Here is a 21,443-nt window from a genome sequence, read left to right on the forward strand (position 1 = left end):
GTTTTAGCCCCATACTGGCCATGAATGACTTCTACTTTTCAAACATACCTAACCCTCAAACAGAAAATCCATCCTTAACGTAATTGCATGCACAGCGGAAATTATTTGTTGATCACAATCGTCACTGCATTCACGTACCTAAGCGCAATTTAACACATATTTTCCACTTCCCACTAACAGTAACGTTAACTACCACTCAAACGGCATGGAGTCGAGCGAGCCTCAATGTGCACACGTGATTACAGGGCCTACAGCTGGCTAACTTACCGTTAGCCTGCGCTAAAGCAAAAAACTTAACATATAATGCTAATAAAGTGCGCATTCACGTAGCTAAGCGAAATAAACACGTATTTTCCACTTCCCACTAACAGTAACGTTAACTACCACTGAAGCGGCATGGAGTCGGTAACTAACCGTTAAGCTAACTAAGGCTAGCTCACGTTAGCAACGTGCAAAAACGGTCAATATCAACTAACACGAATAAACAGTTGAACACTTACTTTGAATATTCCATATCCAGCAGCGGTCTAGAATAACACGAGCATTTCATTTTCACAGCTCCTCGGTTGTTTTTTTTATCCACTGCTCGCTATCTATCTATCTATCTGGCTCCGGATGCACCTCATGAGCTCGGCCACCGCGGGGCTGTGGACGCAGCTCAGCTCCAGCTTGTCCTGAACAACCACAGTCGATTTGAGACACGACCCTGAGACAAACGACCACGGTAAATCTAACGCGGCTTACTTTGATGACGCCGCCGAGTTTGGCGTCGCTGATGGCCAGCTGCTCGTGGGCTTCCTTGGCGACGACTTTCTTCAGGACTTTCTTCAGGACTTTCTTCAGGCTCTTGCCGATCTTCCCCTCGACGAGGGCGGTGGCGGCTGAAAGACAGCGTCAGGAACACAATATTAGGAGTGACGTTTACTGAAAAAGCTTTTACTCAAACATAAGAGAGACACTTGTCATTACCCACTATATCCTGCAGGGGGCAGTAATATCACCAGTAAACCAAAAACTTGTCAAAATCTCAATAGAAGTTGAAGTTTTACCCATTATTATGAGTTTAAATGTGTACTAAAGGAAGTTCTGTTCATTTTTTAATCAAATTGACTCCTCAGAAACAGCTGCTAATTAATTGTGGCGTCAGGAGTAGTGACGTTTACTGTGAATCACCTGCTAAGGCCTCTGTTGTGTCCTGGAACTTCTCAAAGTGCTTCAGCTTCACACTAAAAACAGGCAAAAGAAAGAATAAAGTCAAGTTTTATCCACTAAAAACAAAGTAAAAGCTGTTAACATGTTTAAAAGCAGTACGGACGCTTACATCTTGTGGGCTTTCTCAGGAGTTTCAAACTCCTTGTACAGGCTGTCGACCCGTTGCAGCTTGGACTAATCGAGGACCTGAAACGCAATTTTTAAAGTTGCATTTAAAAAGAGAAAATACAATCAGGACAGACGAGCTTGACTAATTCAGCTTCTTGCCTCAACACTATCCCAGTGTTTGGTCCCTGCATCTAGTAGCACAGACATGCACATTTAGCTTAAAATAAAACAAAAATGGAGGGATTGCAGATGTTCTCAAGCAATCGACAGCTTCGTACGTGCCTCTACTAATAATTAAACAAATATTCGATTGATATTTGAATAGATTTTTAACAGCAGCCTCATCTAGTATCTGATAAAGGCTGTGAAAAGTAAGAGTAGCGCATGCCCTCAATGCGCACACGTGGTTACAGGGCCTTTAGCTCGCTAACTTACCGTTAGCCCGCGATAAAGCAAAATAAACTTACGTACAGTGAAAATATAATGCTAATAAAGTGCGCATTCACGTAATTAGGAAGTAAAACACATATTTTCCACTTCCCACCAACAGTAACGTTAACTACGACTCAAACGGCATGCTGTCGGTGACTAACGGTTAAGCTATTTTAGGCTAGCTCACGTTACCAACGGGCGAAAACGGTCAATTTCAACTGACAGGAATAAATTGGTGAATGCTTACTTTGAATATTGCATATCCAGCAGCGGTCTCAAATAAAACGAGCATTTTCGCAGCTCCTAGGTTTTTTTTTTATTTTTTTAAATGCACTGCTACCCCTCTCTACGGAGGGTCTTCGGATTCACCTCACCACGCCACCTGGTTCTGAAACTGAAGCACACGCGACGTACAGAGAGAGAGCACCAGGAAACCGCTGGGTTGCCAACTCTGCCCCCGTCTGGCAAAATCACCCGATTTCATACGTGATCGTTTGCGTTTCAGCTGTTTTTAATCACGCCACACGCATTTTCTATGTTTAACAAAAGTTAACATCACCGGTATATATTGTTTAATTATCATACCAATTTTGGCGACATTACAGCGCTGTGAAATATATCTGCATCGTCAAAAAGCACGGACGTACACGGCGGCGGCGTGTCATCTGTTTTTACGGCGCTATATACACACGTAAATGCTTCATATACTATTTATTTATTACGTTATTAATAAAGCATGTCTGCTGAGGCAAATATGAGAACGCTTTCACACATTTGGACATCAAATTCCTCGGAGGTTTTCGCTACATTTTTGGCAACCCGACGTCGACGTTTACACGAAAGCTCGCGATAACCTGTCCGTTAAAATCTCAGATAAAACTAACATCGGTTTAGTATTTTTTTTCTTTTTAATAACATTTCCACTAAACTAGCATACCCGTATTGGAATGAATATTATAATTTTTTTATTTTCTTTTTGTTTTTTTTAGCTTTTCGTTAATCAATGTTCTTCCTGTGTTTGCGGAAGTGACGACATGCCATGTGAACGCTGCCGTCACTGGCCACTTCATGAGGGACTCTCTTACTCTGATGTTGCAGTGTGTCACCGTGCATTTTTCCTTGGGGATCAATAAAAGTTATCTTATCTCTCTTAGCTTTTTAGTTTCTCTTGGGCTATAGAGTTATAGAGTCTAATTTTAAAAAAGTGTAATATCTAGGTTATCTACATCACAAAATGCATTAGTTTCTTTCGAGACATACAACAATGAGTTTTCCCTCTTTGAGCCAGAAAACACCGTAATATTGTTATTAACGTATCACTGAGCCCACTTGAGCATAAACACAAGACACATTATTTAACAACCACACACAGCAACTTATGGCGATAATAAAACCAAAATATGTGAAAGTATGATTTCAAACGACATTATGAAAAACATCACCAACCCATCACCTGTCTGCACAAACACTGATAATGGGAATGGCTAGGCGCTACGTCATCATGTCCAAAAAAGCCACTTCCGTGTCCATTCGCTAATATTCTAACGGTTACGGCGCTCTGTCAAACTGGACTACAACGGCATTAAAATGGTGCAGTGCTGTGTCCCGTGTTGCAATAACAGAAACGACGTGAACAAAACGATCTCTTATTACCGATTTCCCCTCGACGAAAAAGAGAAGAAGAGATGGCTGAAGTTGATACGGTAAGTTGGATCTCAAATGATGAACATTAATAACAAAAATAATAATAATAACCGGCTAGCGATTACTAGCGAGCTAAACGTTACTAGCTAGGTACGACAAGCTACTGCTAGCTGTTTGTTTTGTCAGCACTTCGACTTTTACTTAATGTAAGACATTATTTAATGACAGTTCAGTTGTGTAATTTACAGATAATTGGTTAAAATATTTTGTTCTATTTAGTGCTCATGCATTATGTACACGTATGTGGCTAAAGTTCAGAGAAGAAGAGCGACTTCCGTTTTTTTTTTTGGTTTTGTTTTGGGGGCGGAAACCGGAAGGAGAAAGAGTTTTGTGGTTAGGGTTTGGTTGTGTGGTGTGGATGAAAACGGTCGGCACTAAAAAGTTATGAGAAAGAGCTCCTGTGTCTGTTTTTCCTAAAGAGTGCACGCTATACCCACGACGCTTACATTAACGTTAGCTCGCTAGCGATGTCTCCCCTTTTGGCGAGAAAAACTACGTTGTCCAAAGCCATTTCCTTTGGTTGAAGAACAGACCTCAGATATGGGAGGGAGTCGAGGCCACACAAGCTGTCACAAGCGGCGAGCACAAATGGAGGCAGGACGCCGGCGTGATGTCACAGTCAGATTCTCTGGTTGGTGGAAAGATTGATGTTCAGCCGAGAGCAGCATCCCAGTCCCAGAAGCCAGTTACCTGGAGGGTATAAGAACAAATAAAGTAGTTGTAGTCAATCAAGACCAAGTATCTCCAAGAAAATCTAATTGTGTAGTAATTGCTGACCAGGCTGAAGATGATTTTATCCGAAATAACTGTCAAAGACTACGACCGTAAGGATCAACCATCACAGATGAAGTCGTATCTGCTCCTAATATGTATGATGGTGAAATATGGGAGAGCCGTGGTGATGTTTGGTCGCCTGGTCGTCACCATCCTACGTTTCCGCCCGAAATTTGATTTCGGTCTGCCACGGAGTCTGGCCAAATTGCCCTTCTGCGGTTCGCGTGTAACCGCGCGGTCTTAGCCAATCAGCGAACAGTTGAGTGATGACGTGAAACTCGCCTGCCGAGTTGCTTGTAGTCCAGCCAGCGGAGCTTGTAGTTCAACAGAATAGCAACAATGGCGACGGAGGAAGAGACGCTAGAAGCCATCCGCGAAGTTGTCTCAACTCTCGAGAGCATCACGGAATTAAAACCAGAACAAGAGGCTTGTCTTGTCAGTTTTATAAATGGCAAGGACGTCGTAGCTCTCCTTCCAACTGGCTTTGGGAAAAGTTTGATTTATTTAACTGGAAGCGGAAGTGGTAAGCGTAAGAGCCTGAACTCCGGCGCACAATATATGTCCTTACCAAACGTTACTGATTGGTTAAGGGAACTCCAATGATTTTAAACCTCAAAATAAGCATCTGCCCATTACGGAGACAGATTCCTATTACATTGGGCCAGACTAACGTGCAGACCGAAATCAAATTTCGGGCGTTAACGTAGGATGGTAACGACCAGGCTAGATGTTTGGTGACATCGGTACAAAGAGGCGGACGTCAGATCATATGATTGAAGGTTCCAGTCCCTTTTGTCGTCGAAAACCAATGTTGTTACTGGATAACAGCCAGACTGGCATCACAGAAGATATACTTTACCCCACCAATAATGGGAAGGAAACTGTTCATTGTGTGGATACCCACACTTGCAAATGAATGGACGAAAACCGCAACTTACTCCACAGTGTCAATCATTTCAACAACAAAACACCTGCCCCGTGTGAGGCTCGAACTCACGACCTTCAGATTATGAGACTGACGCGCTGCCTACTGCGCCAACGAGGCCTGAAAAACAGTGAAAAACTGCAATTTTTCATGCCTACACGTGGGGTGACGATTGAGGATAGGTTCAAATCCCTTCATGATTGAAATTCCCTGTCTGCTGGGTATAATCTGAAGGCAATATTACTTGTACAACAAGACCGGCAACATAGGAACACACCCCAAGAAGAATTTAAAAAACTATGTTAACGCACATGGTGGTGGAAGTGCCGCAGTTTTTTTTCTTGTTTTTGAAAATGAATTCAATGGTAAAAACAACATTAGAGTCAAGTTTAAAGGCCGGTTAGCTCAGATGGTCAGAGCGTGGTGCTAATAACGCCAAGGTCATGGGTTCAAGCCCCATACTGGCCATGAATAGCTTCTACTTTTCAAACATACCTTACCCTCAAACAGAAAATCCATCCTTAACCTAACTGGATGTTATTAGTTCATCACAATCGTCACTGCATTCACGTAACTAAGCGCAATTTAACATTTAACATTCGCATTCACGTAACTAAGCGCAATTTCCCACTAACAGTAACGTTAACGACCACTCAAACGGCATGGAGTCGAGCGAGCCTCAATGTGCACACGTGGTTACAGGGCCTACAGCTGGCTAACTTACCGTTAGCCTGCACTAAAGCAAAAAACTTGAAATATAATGCTAATAAAGTGCGCATTCACGTAGCTAAGCGAAATAAACACGTATTTTCCACTTCACACTAACAGTAATGTTAACTACCACTGAAGCGGCATGGTGTCGGTAACTAACCGTTAAGCTAACTAAGGCTAGCTCACGTTAACAACGTGCGAAAACGGTAAATTTCAACTAACACGAATAAACAGTTGAACACTTACTTTGAATATTCCATATCCAGCAGCGGTCTAGAAGAACACGAGCATTTTCACAGCTCCTCGGTTGTTTTTTATAATCCACTGCTAGCTATCTCTGCGGAGAACCTTCGGGTTCACCTCACCGCGCCACTTGCTTCTCAAACTGAATCACATGCGACAGAGAGAGAGCACCAGGAAACCGCTGGGTTGCCAACTCCGCCCACATCCGGCGATATCACCCGATTTCATACGTGATCGTTTGCATTTCAGCTGTTTTTAATCACGCTACGCACATTTTCTGTGTTTAGCAAAAGTCATCGCTAACTGTATATATTGTTTAATTATTATACCAGTTTTGGCGACATTACAGCGCTGTGAAATATATTTGCATCGTCAAAACGCACGGACGTACACGCCGGTGGCGTGTCGTCTGTTTTTACAGCACTATTTACACACAAAAATGCTTTATATATTATTTATTTATTACGTTATTCATAAAGCATGTCTGCTGAGGCAAATATGAGTACGCTTTCACACGTGGACATCAAATTCCTCTGAGCTTTTCGCCACAGTTTTGGAAACCCCACGTACAAGTTTACACGAAAGCTCGCGAGAACTTGTCCGTCAATCTCAGATAAAACTAACATCTGTTTTGCATTTTTTTCTTTTTAATAACATTTCCACTAAACTAACATACCCGTATTGGAATGAATATTATATATTTTTACCTTTTTTTGCTTCTGTTTTTTTTTTAGCTTTTCGCAAATCAATGTTCTTCCTGTTTTTGCGGAAGGGACGACATGCCATGTGAACGCCACTGTCACTGGCCACTTCATTAGGGACTCTAGTGAAAACACATTCTAATGGTTCTCTTACTCTGATATTGCAGTGTGTCACCGTGCATTTCTCCTTGGGGGATCAATAAAAGTTATCTTATCTCTCTTACCTTTTTAGTTTCTCTTGGGCTACACTTCCTGTTTGATATGGACAGGGCCGCCTTAACCTAATGTTAGGCCACGGGGCTGAGAGGTTTTGTAGGCCCCCCCATCCTCTCGATTTATAGAGTCTCATTTTAAAAAAAGTGTAATATCTAGGTAATCTACATCACAAAATGCATTAGTTTCTTTCGAGACATACAACAATGAGTTTTCCCTCTTTGAGCCAGAAAACACCATAATATTGTTATTAACGTATCACTGAGCCCACTTGAGCATAAACACAAGACAAATTATTTAACAACCACACACAGCAACTTATGGCGATAATAAAACCAAAATATGTGAAAGTATGATTTCAAACGATATTATGAAAAACATCACCAACCGTCACCTGTCTGCACAAACACTGATAATGGGAATGGCTAGGCGCTACGTCATCATGTCCAAAAAAGCCACTTCCGTGTCCATTCGCTAATATTCTAACGGTTACGGCGCTCTGTCAAACTGGACTACAACGGCATTAAAATGGTGCAGTGCTGTGTCCCGTGTTGCAATAACAGAAACGACGTGAACAAAACGATCTCTTATTACCGATTTCCCCTCGACGAAAAAGAGAAGAAGAGATGGCTGAAGTTGATACGGTAAGTTGGATCTCAAATGATGAACATTAATAACAAAAATAATAATAATAACCGGCTAGCGATTACTAGCGAGCTAACGTTACTAGCTAGGTACGACAAGCTACTGCTAGCTGTTTGTTTTGTCAGCACTTCGACTTTTACTTAACGTTAGCTCGCTAGCGATGTCTCCCCTTTTGGCGAGAAAAACTACGTTGTCCAAAGCCATTTCCTTTGGTTGAAGAACAGACCTCAGATATGGGAGGGAGTCGAGGCCACACAAGCTGTCACAAGCGGCGAGCACAAATGGAGGCAGGACGCCGGCGTGGTGTCACAGTCAGATTCTCTGGTTGGTGGAAAGGTTGATGTTCAGCCGAGAGCAGCATCCCAGTCCCAGAAGCCAGTTACCTGGAGGGTATAAGAACAAATAAAGTAGTTGTAGTCAATCAAAACCAAGTATCTCCAGGAAAATCTAATTCTGTAGTAACTGCTGACCACGCTGCAGATGATTTTATCCGAAATAACTGTCAGAGACTACGACCGTAAGGATCAACCTTCACAGATGAAGTCGTATCTGCTCCTAATATGAATGATGGTGAAATAAGGGAGAGCCGTGGTGATGTTTGGTGACATTGGAACAAAATTTCGGAAAACGGACGTCAGATCAGATGTGATGATTGAAATTCCCTGTCTGCTGGGGATAATCTGAAGGCAATATTACTTGCACAACAAGACTGGCAACATAGGAACACACCCCAACAAGAATTTAAAAGACGATGTTAACGCACATGGTGGCGGAAGTGCCACAGTTTTTTTCTTGTTTTTGAAAATGAATTCAATGGTAAAATGGTAACTAAGGCTAGCTCACGTTAGCAACGTGCAAAAACGGTCAATTTCAACTGACACGAATAAGCAGGCGAATACTTACTTTGAATATTCCATATCCAGCAGCGGTCTGGAATAACACGAGCATTTTCACAGCTCCTCGGTTGTTTTTTTTATCCACTGCTAGCTATCTCTGCGGAGAGCCTTCGGGTTCACCTCACCGCGCCGCTTGCTTCTCAAACTGAAGCACACGCGGTGGAGAGAGAGAACAACAGGAAACCGATGGGTTGCCAAGTCCGCCAACATCGGGCGATATCACCTGATTTCATCCGACATCGTTTGCATTTCAGCTGTTTTTAATCACGCTACACGCATTTTCTATGTTCAACAAAAGTGAACGTCAACGGTATATATTGTTTAATTATTATACGAATTTTGGCGACATTACAGCGCCGTAAAATACATTTGCATCGTCAAAAGCACGGACGTACACGGCGGTGGCGTGTCATCTGTTTTTACAGCACTATATACACGCTTAAATGCTTTATATATTATTTATCTATTAAGTCATTAATAAAGCATGTCTGCTAAGGCAAATATGAGTACGCTTTCACATGTGGACATCAAATTCCTCGGAGCTTTTCGCTACAATTTTGGCAACCCCTCGTAGACGTTTACACAAAAGCTTGCAAGAAATTGTCCGTCAAATCTCAGATAAAACTAACATCTGTTTTGTATTATTTTCTTTTTAATAACATTTCCACTAAACTAACATACCCGTATTGGAAAGAATATCATAAATTTTTACTTTATTTTTTTATTTATTTTTTTTTAGCTTTTCGCAAATTAATGTTCTTCCTGTTTTCGCGGAAGTGACAACATGCCATGCTAACGCTACCGTTATTGGCCACTTCATTAGGGACTCTCGTGAAAACAAATTCGAATGATTCTCTTATTCTGATATTGCAGTGTGTCACCGTGCATTTCTCCTTGGGGTATCAATAAAAGTTATCTTCTTTCTCTTATTTTTTTGGTTTCTCTTGGGCTACACTTCCTGTTTGATATGGACCACAGATCCCCACATGATGTCAAACCAATATTACTTGCGCAGCAACAAGAACAAGAATTTTAAAAAACGATGTTGACGCACATGGTGGTATAAGTGCCACAGTTTTTTGAATTCAAGCGTAAAAACAACATTAGAATCCCATTTAAAGGCCGGTTAGCTCAGATGGTCAGAGTGTGGTGCTAATAACGCCAAGGTGATGGGTTCATGCCCCATACTGGCCATCAATGGCTTCTACTTTTCAAACATACCTTACTTTCAATCAGAAAATCCATCTTAAACCTAATTGCATGCATGGTGAATATCATTATTGATCAAAATCGTCACGAGAGCCATTTTCTGATAAATATGGTCCATGTTGTTGGTTGTATCATTTAATTCTGTCTTTCTACTTCAAAGTGACCCTTGTGTGTGACCATTGGATGCAGTAGATAAGAAGGCTGACTTCAGATCATATGATGGAGGGTTTCAGTCCCTTTTGTCATCGAAAACCAACGTTGTTACTGGATAGCAGCCAGACTGGCATCATAGAAGAAATACTTGACCGCAACAAGAATGGGAGAAAAAACAGTTCATGCCTGATATGCGTGGATACCCACAAATGCAGATGAATGAACAAAAACTATAACTTACTCCACAGTATCAATCATGTCAACAACAAAAACACCTGCCCCGTGTGAGGCTCGAACTCACGACCTTCAGATTATGAGACTGACGCGCTGCCTACTGCGCCAACGAGGCCCAGAAAATGGTAAAATTGTGTGATTTTTCATGCCTACACATGGGTGACGATTGTGGAAAGGCTTGAATCCCTTCATGATTGAAGTTCACTGTTTGCTGGGGATGACTGAAGGCAATATTACTTGCGCAGCAAGACTGGCAACATAGGAACAAACCCCAACAAGAATTAAAAAAAAAAATGTTGACACATGGTGGTGGGAGGGCCACAGTTTTTTGCTTGTTTTGAAGATGAATTCAACTGTAAAAACAATATTAGAACCCCATTTCAAGGCCGGTTGGCTCAGATGGTCAGAGTGTGATGCTAATAACGCCAAGGTCATGGGTTTAAGCCCCATACTGGCCATGAATGGCTTCCATTTTTCAAACACACCTTCTATCTACAATACAGAACTTCTGTCCCCAAAAAGTTTCAACCCCATTCACGCCTTGACACTGGAGCCCCTGACGGACAAGAGTCGTCTGAGCACCATTCATAGGAAAGAGGACGGGGACAAAAAAAGTTCCCTCACCCAACAACAGATAAGTACCCAACAGTTAATGGAAATTAGCTGCACCGGTTTCTGGTTAACACAACAAGCAAAGGTCGGCATACTGCTGATGTAGATCAAAAGATCTCTGTCAGAAGTGGGATTCGAACCCACGCCTCCAGGGGAGACTGCGACCTGAACGCAGCGCCTTAGACCGCTCGGCCATCCTGACATAGAAATTGAGCTGTTGAATGTTTTTTTTTTTTTGGACCTACATCATGCCTTAAGACCACAGAGAAATTCAGCTCCACTGACTTGTTGTCATCACATGCTTTAGTGGTGCAACAATGGAAAAACAGGCCGGGGGGCTTCTCAGCCACATACACAATGACCTGTTGATACCATAGCCCCAACAGCTCCATTGGCACGTTCATTCGCCTATATAACAATCACATATATCACTGTATGTAGTTAACATTATGATTAACAAATACAAGATATTGGTTACTTACCCAGCTATGCAAGTGTTGTTTGTTGTCATGACGTAGACCTGGGCCCGTATTCCTAAAGATTCTTAGCGCTAAGAGTTGCTCCTAGTGGCCAAATTCTAAGAAAATTCTTAGAATCATGACGTTTCCCTCTCAAAGTTAGGAGTAGCTCCTAGTAAAGATAAAAGCTATTCCTAAAGAATCTTAGCTCTTAAGAGTTCTCCTAAGGTGAGATCTGCTAAGAGCAGGGAGGAGGACTTTCAGGAGCCTTAGGAATTTCTTAAGCAGAGGAGAAAGAAGGCTGAAAGAAGAGACAGGAGAGATATTCTCCAAACACTGAATGACAATCAAGCTTGTTACAATCGCAATACAGTAGCCTAGTCCCTCGTTTATCGCTCGAGTTACGTTCTAAAAATAACCCGCGATAGGCGAAATCCGCGAAGTAGTCAGCTTTATTTTTTACAATGATTATAAATGTTTTACGGTTGCAAAACCCCTCACTACACACTTTATACACTTTTCTCAATAACTTACAAACATACCGCACTTCAGTCACACTGCCAGCGATCAAAGATACTGTATATGTAAATTTGCAACAATTCTGTAGACACCGTATGGAGGAGATTGATTGACAATGGTCTACAGTCCCTTAGCCAATCAGGACGCAGAAGACGACACGCAGCCTCTCCCTTAGCCAATCAGGAAGCAGAAAACAATGCGCTGTAAAAAAAAAAAAAAAAAAAAGCATGCAAAATTGCACTAAAAAAATCCGTGAGGCCGCGAAAGGTGAACCGTGTTATAGCGAGGGACAAATGAAAGTCATCACAACACTGAGGTATTTAGCAACAGGAAAAATGCAACAATGCAGCAGTGATGACTTGGAGCCAAATCTACTCTCTAAACACTTTTATTCTCATTGACCAGTTGATCCAGAATCAAACACAGTTCCTCTGTCCAGTTGGGTTTCCTATTTCATTTCTTCTCCACTGCTGTTCGGTTTTTGGAAGATGTGAACACCAACCAACACTGCTTCTTCTAGGCCGGTTAGCAATCACAGAAACTGATGAAAGCTGAGCCATTTTACTCTTGTTAATACCAAATAGGTGAAGTGCAAAATGTTACCAGTGTGGTAAATGAATGAAAGCAAATAAATAGAACTATCAGCATGTGAATACTGTGGGAGTGGCCTGAGTTTAATCACATATTTTATAGGATACTTTTTAAAGTATAGCGTACTATTTATTTATTTTTATGTAAAGTATTATTTATACAGTCTTCATAGAGATTAGATTCTGTTATTAAGTCTATTAATTTGACGTCCATTCTAGGCCAATTATCACCAAAAGTATATTTTTATCTAGCTTTTAGGATCAACCAATCACACCTCTTGAAATGATGACTCATACCTAGCAACGGGGTCAACCACACCTCCTCACTAAGATAAGAGTTTCTGTCCATTCCTTGCTAAGAGTTCTCTAAGAATTTTCTGGAATCACTCCTAAGCTAAGACTCCTAGCTAGGAATTTTTAGGCTAAGATAGGAGCTCTCTGAGAGGATTCTTAGCGCTAAGAGTTACTCCTAGTGGCCAAATTCTAAGAAAATTCTTAGAATCATGACGTTTCCCTCTCAAAGTTAGGAGTAGCTCCTAGTAAAGATAAAAGCTATTCGTAAAGAATCTTAGCTCTTAAGAGTGCTCCTAAGGTGAGATCTGCTAAGAGCAGGGAGGAGGACTTTTAGGAGCCTTAGGAATTTCTTAAGCAGAGGAGAAAATGGCTGAAAGAAGAGACAGGAGAGATATTCTCCAAACACTGAATGACAATCAAGCTTGTTACAATCGCAATACAGTGGTCCCTCGTTAATCGCGGGAGTTACGTTCTAAAAATAACCCGCAATAGGCGAAATCCGCGAAGTAGTCAGTTTTATTTTTTACAATGATTATAAATGTTTTACGGTTGCAAAACCCCTCACTACACACTTTATACACTTTTCTCAATAACCTGCAAACATACCGCACTTCAGTCACACTGCCAGCGATCAAAGATACTGTATATGTAAATTTGGCAAGCTGAACGCATTCTGTACTGTACAAGAGACACCGTACGGAGGAGATTGATTGACAATGGTCTACAGTCCCTTAGCCAATCAGGACGCAAAAAACAATGCGCTGTAAATAAAAAAAAAAATAAAAAAAAAAGCATGCAAAATTGCACTAAAAAAGTCCGCGAGGCCGCGAAAGGTGAACCGCGTTATAGCGAGGGACAACTGTATCATCGGAAATGAAAGTCATCACAACACTGAGGTATTTAGCAACAGGAAAAATGCAAAAATGCAACAATGCAGCAGTGATGACTTGGAGCCAAATCTACTCTAAACACTTTTATTCTCATTGACCAGTTGATCCAGAAGCAAACACTGTTCCTCTGTCCAGTTGGGTTTCCTACTTCATTTCTTCTCCACTGCTGTTCGGTTTTTGGAAGATTTGAACATCAACCAACACTGCTTCTTCTAGGCCGGTTAGCAATCACAGAAATTGATGAAAGCTGAGACATTTTACCCTCGTTAATACCAAATGGGTGAAGTGCAAAATGTTACCAGCGTGGTAAATGAATGAAAGCAAATAAATAGAACTATCAGCATGTGAATACTGTGGTAGTGGCCTGAGTTTAATCACACATTTTATAGGATACTTTTTAAAGTATAGCGTACTATTTATTTATTTTTATGTAAAGTATTATTTATAATCATACAGTCTTCATAGAGATTAGATTCTGTTATTAAGTCTATTAATTTGACGTCCATTCTAGGCCAATTATCACCAAAAGTGTATTTTTATCTAGCTTCTAGGATCAACCAATCACACCTCTTGAAATGATGACTCATACCTAGCAACGGGGTCAACCACACCTCCTCACTAAAATAAGAGTTTCTGTCCATTCCTTGCTCAGAGTTCTCTGAGAATTTTCTGGAATCACTCCTAAGCTAAGACTCCTAGCTAGGAATTTTTAGGCTAAGTTAGGAGCTCTCTTAGAGGATTCTTAGAATCTTTAGGAATACGGGCCCTGGTACGTTGCTTGCCATCTTGGAAATGGCTCCAGCAGCTGCCTTCAGCACCAGGTCGTGCCGCCAGCGATAACGGCCCTCCCCCAGTGCTCCTTTCCGTGTGCCTTCTTGCGGGGAGGCTGAGGAGAAGCTCCCAACCCTGCACGTCCTGTTGCCACCCACAAAGAAGCGAAACTTATCAGTCATTTTGCTCATCTTCAGTACCGTGGCCCTGGATTTAGCTGGTTTAAAGCTCTTTCTTGCCCAATTTCTGTGACTGCTAACCGGCCTAGAAGAAGCAGTGTTGGTTTCTTCTAGGCCTTTCTAGGTTTCTTCTAAAAGTCCTCCTCCCTGCTCTTAACAGATCTCACCTTAGGAGCACTCTTAAGAGCTAAGGTTCTTTAGGAATACCTAAATCATTATTGATCAAAATCGTCACGAGAGCAACTTTCTGATAAGTATGACCCATTTTGTTGGTTGTATCATTTAATTCTGTCTTTCTACTTCAAAGTGACCCATGTGTGTGACCATTGGACGCAGTAGATGTCTGCCTTCAGATCAGATGATTGAGGGTTCCTGTCCCTTCTGTCATCGAAAACCAATGTTGTTACTGGATAGCAGCCAGACCGGCATCATAGAAGAAATACTTGACCGCAACAAGAATGAGAGAAAAAAAACAGTTCATGCCTGATATGCGTGGATACCCACAAATGCAGATGAATGAACGAAAACCGCAACTTACTTCACCGTATCAATCATGGCAACAACAAAAAAACCTGCCCCGTGTGAGGCTCGAACTCACGACCTTCAGATTATGAGACTGACGCGCTGCCTACTGCGCCAACGAGGCCCAGAAAATGGTGAAAAAGTGTGATCTTTCGTGCCTACACGTGGGGTGACGATTGAGGAAAGGCTTGAATTCCTTCATGGTTGAAATTCCCTGTCTGCTGGGGATAATCTGAAGGCATATTTACTTGTACAACAAGACTGGCAACATAGGAACACACCCCAACAAGAATTTAAAAGACGATGTTAATGCACATGGTGGTGGAAGTGCTGCAGTTTTTTTTCTTGTTTTTGAAAATGAATTCAATGGTAAAAACAACATTAGAACCAAGTTTAAAGGCCGGTTAGCTCAGATGGTCAGAGCGTGGTGCTAATAACGCCAAGGTCATGGGTTCAAGCCCTATACTGGCCATGACTAGTTTCTGCTTTTCAAACATACCATACATTCAATCAGAAAATCCATCCTCAACCTCACTGCATGCATTGTGAATATCATTATTGATCAAAATTGTCACTAGAGCCACTTTCTGATAAGAATGATCCATTTTGTTGGTTGTATCATCTAATTCTGTCTTTCTCCTTCAAAGTGACCCTTGTGTGTCCTCAATGGATGGTGACATTGGAACCAAATTTTGGAAAACGGACGTCAGATCAGATGATTGAGGGTTCCAGTCCCTTTTGTCATCAAAAACCAACGTTGTTACTGGATAGGAGCCAGACTGGCATCATTAAAGAAATACTTGACCGCAACAAGAATGGGAGAAAAAACAGTTCATGCCTGATATGCGTGGATACCCACAAATGCAGATGAATGAACGAAAACTGTAACTTACTCCACAGTATCAATCATGTCAACAACAAAAACACCTGCCCCGTGTGAGGCTCGAACTCACGACCTTCAGATTATGAGACTGACGCGCTGCCTACTGCGCCAACGAGGCCCAGAAAATGGTAAAATTGTGTGATTTTTCATGCCTACACATGGGTGACGATTGTGGAAAGGCTTGAATCCCTTCATGATTGAAGTTCACTGTTTGCTGGGGATGACTGAAGGCAATATTACTTGCGCAGCAAGACTGGCAACATAGGAACAAACCCCAACAAGAATTAAAAAAAAAAATGTTGACACATGGTGGTGAGAGGGCCACAGTTTTTTGCTTGTTTTGAAGATGAATTCAACTGTAAAAACAATATTAGAACCCCATTTCAAGGCCGGTTAGCTCAGATGGTCAGAGCGTGATGCTAATAACGCCAAGGTCATGGGTTCAAGCCCCATACTGGCCATGAATGGCTTCCATTTTTCAAACACACCTTCTATCTACAATACAGAACTTCTGTCCCCAAAAAGTTTCAACCCCATTCACGCCTTGACACTGGAGCCCCTGACAGACAAGAGTCGTCTGAGCACCATTCATAGGAAAGAGGACGGGGACAAAAAAAGTTCCCTCACCCAACAACAGATAAGTACCCAACAGTTAATGGAAATTAGCTGCACCGGTTTCTGGTTAACACAACAAGCAAAGGTCGGCATACTGCTGATGTAGATCAAAAGATCTCTGTCAGAAGTGGGATTCGAACCCACGCCTCCAGGGGAGACTGCGACCTGAACGCAGCGCCTTAGACCGCTCGGCCATCCTGACATAGAAATTGAGCTGTTGAATGTTTTTTTTTTTTTGGACCTACATCATGCCTTAAGACCACAGAGAAATTCAGCTCCACTGACTTGTTGTCATCACATGCTTTAGTGGTGCAACAATGGAAAAACAGGCCGGGGGGCTTCTCAGCCACATACACAATGACCTGTTGATACCATAGCCCCAACAGCTCCATTGGCACGTTCATTCGCCTATATAACAATCACATATATCACTGTATGTAGTTAACATTATGATTAACAAATACAAGATATTGGTTACTTACCCAGCTATGCAAGTGTTGTTTGTTGTCATGACATAGACCTGGGGGGTATTCCAGAAAGGAGGTTTAACAAACACTGAGATAAAACTTAACCTCTGGGTTGTCTGAACCTGAGGCGACTAAACCCGAGCTGTCGGTTCCAAAACACCGGTTAGCAATCAGTTCAATCAACCCCGTATTGGTTTACCTAGAGTTGTCCGCGTTCACGGCGAAGTTATAAAGGCATCATCTATTGAGAGTCGGAACCATGAGTAAAAATGGCAAAGCGCAGAGCAGCCTATTTTTCTGAAGCGGAGCAGCAAGTTCTGCTCGAGGCGTACGAGGAGGAAAGAGCGATAATCTCGAAAAAAAGCAATACTTGCGCGTCTGCCAAGGAACGAGACCTTGCTTGGCAGAGAATTGCCGACCGCGTAAATGCGTAAGTTTAGTATAGCACATTAATGTATGTCACAAGCACAATAATTCAGTAGATATTAGGCTACATATTAACTGCTTTGTATGAGACTTTCTTATACGATAGACTACCTTGTCATATATTGTATTATTTTTAATTAGATGTAACCCGACCGCCCTCAAGAGAACGTGGCCGCAGGTCAAAACAAAATATAAAACATTGTCCAAGTTGGAAAGATATATCTGGGTGCATCATCTTAGACATCACTTATCCAGTATTATATTCTTGAATTGCCATATTGCAACAAGGTAAATTCATTTCAAAGCCAATAGGAAGAAAGCAGAGGAGAGGAGAGGAGGACCGGTTCTGGGCCAGCGGTGTCCCCCCTCACCCCTGTGGAGGAGTTGGCGATCAGTATCAATCGAGGGCGTCCGATGATGGAGGGGATTCCTGGGGGCACGTCATCGGAGCCCTCAACCTCCCAGGAGGAGCAAAATGAACTAGTGCAATGTATTTTCCCTAATAGGCCTATGCCTAAATCACTTATGTCTAATTTTTGTAGGATCCGGATCAGGGTACGGGGTGATGAGTGTCGGAAGGCATGGGTATCCTCTATCCCCCAGAAGATACCCATCAAATTCCCCTGTAATTGCACATATAACATTAAGTTAGAGCCTACGCATTAATTAGCCTGAAGTGGATCTTATTTGCATAAGATAACGCACCCCGTTGAAATCTGTTGCTCAAATCAGATTCCCGGTACATCCTGGCATCGTGTATTGACCCTGGCCATTTCGCCTCCACGTTTGTGATAAGGCATGATGCGTCACATATCATCTGGCAATTAGTAAAATTAAATGTGTTTTAAACATCAACACCATTAACAGAGCGTCAAAAAATAAAAGTGGCATAGCCTATCCATTACACCTACTTGAACGTTTATGCTGTGGAAACCTTTCCGATTCACATAATCTGCCTCGTTTGTGGAAGGCGCTTTAATAGGCACTTGCGTCCCATCAATGCAGCCAATGATGTTTGGAAAGCCTGAAATAGCCAATGCCCATTAATTGAAATCTCACCAGCAAAAATTATTTCGGTGCAAATTTGGAAAACTTATAAGTGATGCTGATCTGCCATTTGATGAAACTCCACTTTGATGATCCTCGTAGGTTTGTGGCCAGGAAAACGAATGAAGTTGCGCAGGAACCGCTTTAGCGCAAGGCAAACTTTACGCACCGCCCGACAAACAGTTGCTTTGCCGATATGCTCTGCGTCTCCCACATCGTACAAAAAACTCCCACTCGCAAAAAAACGGAGAGCGATGCACATAGTTTGGAGAGAATTGAGAGCGAATCCACGATGCGTAAAGTTCGAAATGTGGGGATGGAGAATGTTGTTTAAATATATTAAAGATTCCGCAGAAAAATGGTAGCGCTCTCGCAAAAACTCATTAGGAAAAGAAAGGATATCAAGTCGTGGTCTTATCACCCTCTCACGGTGAATAGCCCGAATGATTTGTGCTTCAATGTCAATTGGATCTTCCTCAAAAGGAAACGCCATTGTGTGACAAGTGTGGAAACAGCAGCCTGGCTGAACGTGCACTTAAATACCCGAACATAACCTGAACAAAACCTACCCCTATCAGGTTAAGTTCAGAGCCTATGTTACTATCGTTACTTACATAGCCTGATCATTTTTGAGCGTTGTGGAACCGAAATCCCAGGTTTACCGCTAACTCTGGGTTTACATACCCAGTTAAATTCAGAGCCTATGTTACCATAGTTACTTACATAGCCTGATCATATTTGAGCGTTCTGGAACTGAAATCCCAGGTTTACCGCTAACTCTGGGTTAACATACCCAGTTAAGCCAGTAAACCTGCTTTCTGGAATACCCCCCTGGTACGTTGCTTGCCATCTTGGAAATGGCTCCAGCAGCTGCCTTCAGCACCAGGTCGTGCCGCCAGCGATAACGGCCCTCCCCCAGTGCTCCTTTCCGTGTGCCTTCTTGCGGGGAGGCTGAGGAGAAGCTCCCAACCCTGCACGTCCTGTTGCAACCCACAAAGAAGCAAAACTTATCAGTCATTTTGCTCATCTTCAGTGCCGTGGCCCTGGATTTAGCTGGTTTAAAGCTCTTTCTTGCCCAATTTCTGTGACTGCTAACCGGCCTAGAAGAAGCAGTGTTGGTTTCTTCTAGGCCTTTCTAGGTTTCTTCTAAAAGTCCTCCTCCCTGCTCTTAACAGATCTCACCTTAGGAGCACTCTTAAGAGCTAAGGTTCTTTAGGAATACCTAAATCATTACTGATCAAAATCGTCACGAGAGCAACTTTCTGATAAGTATGACCCATTTTGTTGGTTGTATCATTTAATTCTGTCTTTCTACTTCAAAGTGACCCATGTGTGTGACCATTGGACGCAGTAGATGTCTGCCTTCAGATCAGATGATTGAGGGTTCCTGTCCCTTCTGTCATCGAAAACCAATGTTGTTACTGGATAGCAGCCAGACTGGCATCATAGAAGAAATACTTGACCGCAACAAGAATGAGAGAAAAAAAACAGTTCATGCCTGATATGCGTGGATACCCACAAATGCAGATGAATGAACGAAAACCGCAACTTACTTCACCGTATCAATCATGGCAACAACAAAAAAACCTGCCCCGTGTGAGGCTCGAACTCACGACCTTCAGATTATGAGACTGACGCGCTGCCTACTGCGCCAACGAGGCCCAGAAAATGGTGAAAAAGTGTGATGATTCGTGCCTACACGTGGGTTGACGATTGAGGAAAGGCTTGAATTCCTTCATGGTTGAAATTCCCTGTCTGCTGGGGATAATCTGAAGGCAATATTACTTGTGCATCAAGACTGGCATCATAGGAACACACCCCAACAACAATTTAAAAAAACGACGTTGACGAACATGGTGGTGGAAGTGCCGCAGTTTTTTGCTTGTTTTGAAGATGAATTCAACCGTAAAAAACAACATGAGAACCAAGTTTAAAGGCCGGTTAGCTCAGATGGTCAGCGCGTGGTGCTAGTAACACCAAGGTCATGGGTTCAAGCCCCATACTGGCCATATATGGCTTCTTCTTTTCAAACATTCCTTACTTTCAAACAGAAAATCCTTCCTCAACCTCACTGCATGCATAGCGGATATTATTAGTTGATCACAGTCGTCACTGTAGCCACTTTCTAATAAGTATGATCCATTTTGTTGGTTGTACCATTTAATTCTGCCATTCTACTTCAAAGGGACCCTTGTGTGTGACCAGTGGATGCAGTCGATAAGATGTCTGACTTCAGATCGGATGATTGAGGGTTTCAGTCCCTTTTGTCATCGAAAACCAACGTTGTTACTGGATAGCAGCCAGACTGGCATGATTGAAGAAATACTTTACCCCAACAAGTATGGGAAAAAGAAACAGTTCATGCCTGATATGCGTGGATACCCACAAATGCAGATGAATGAATGAAAACCGCAACTTACTCCACAGTATCAATCATGTCAACAACAAAACACCTGCCCCGTGTGAGGCTCGAACTCACGACCTTCAGATTATGAGACTGACGCGCTGCCTACTGCGCCAACGAGGCCCAACAAATGGTGAAAAAGTGTGATTTTTCGTGCCTACACATGGGTGACGATTGAGGAAAGGCTTGAATCCCTTCATGATTGAAATTCCCTGTCTGCTTGGGATAATCTGAAGGCAATATTATTTGCGCAGCAAGACTGGCATCATAGGAACACACCCCAACAAGAATTAAAACAAAAAATGTTGACGCACATGGTGGTGGAAGGGCCACAGTTTTTGTCTTCTTCTGAAGATGAATTCAAGCGGAAAAAACAACATCAGAATCCCATTTAACGGCCGGTTAGCTCAGATGGTCAGAGCATTGTGCTAATAACACTAAGGTCATGGGTTCAACCCCCTTACTGGCCATGTATAACTTCCATTTTTCAAACATACCTTCTATCTATAATACAGTTTTAACTTCTGTCCCCAAAAAGTTTCAACCCCATTCACACCTTGACACTGGAGTCGTTTGAGCACCATTCACAGGGAAGAGGACGGGGAC

At 42.3% G+C, this 21,443-nt stretch overlaps 1 protein-coding gene across 1 annotated transcript; it reads right to left on the reverse strand.

Moving 5' to 3' along the window:
- Positions 1 to 569: 569 nt before the first annotated feature.
- On the reverse strand, positions 570 to 1,533 carry LOC311509550 (nucleolar protein 58-like; the record flags this gene model as incomplete). Its single annotated transcript, XM_084574787.1, has 5 exons — positions 570 to 674; positions 745 to 881; positions 1,174 to 1,226; positions 1,322 to 1,386; positions 1,480 to 1,533. The coding sequence occupies 5 exons, from the start codon at positions 1,531 to 1,533 to the stop codon at positions 594 to 596; spliced, it is 390 nt and encodes a 129-aa protein (XP_084430913.1). The 3' UTR covers positions 570 to 593.
- Between the last annotated feature and the right edge of the window lie 19,910 nt (positions 1,534 to 21,443).

Source organism: Chelon labrosus, assembly GCF_963514085.1.
Source record: "Chelon labrosus genome assembly, chromosome: 24".
Classification (NCBI taxonomy): Eukaryota; Metazoa; Chordata; class Actinopteri; order Mugiliformes; family Mugilidae; genus Chelon; species Chelon labrosus.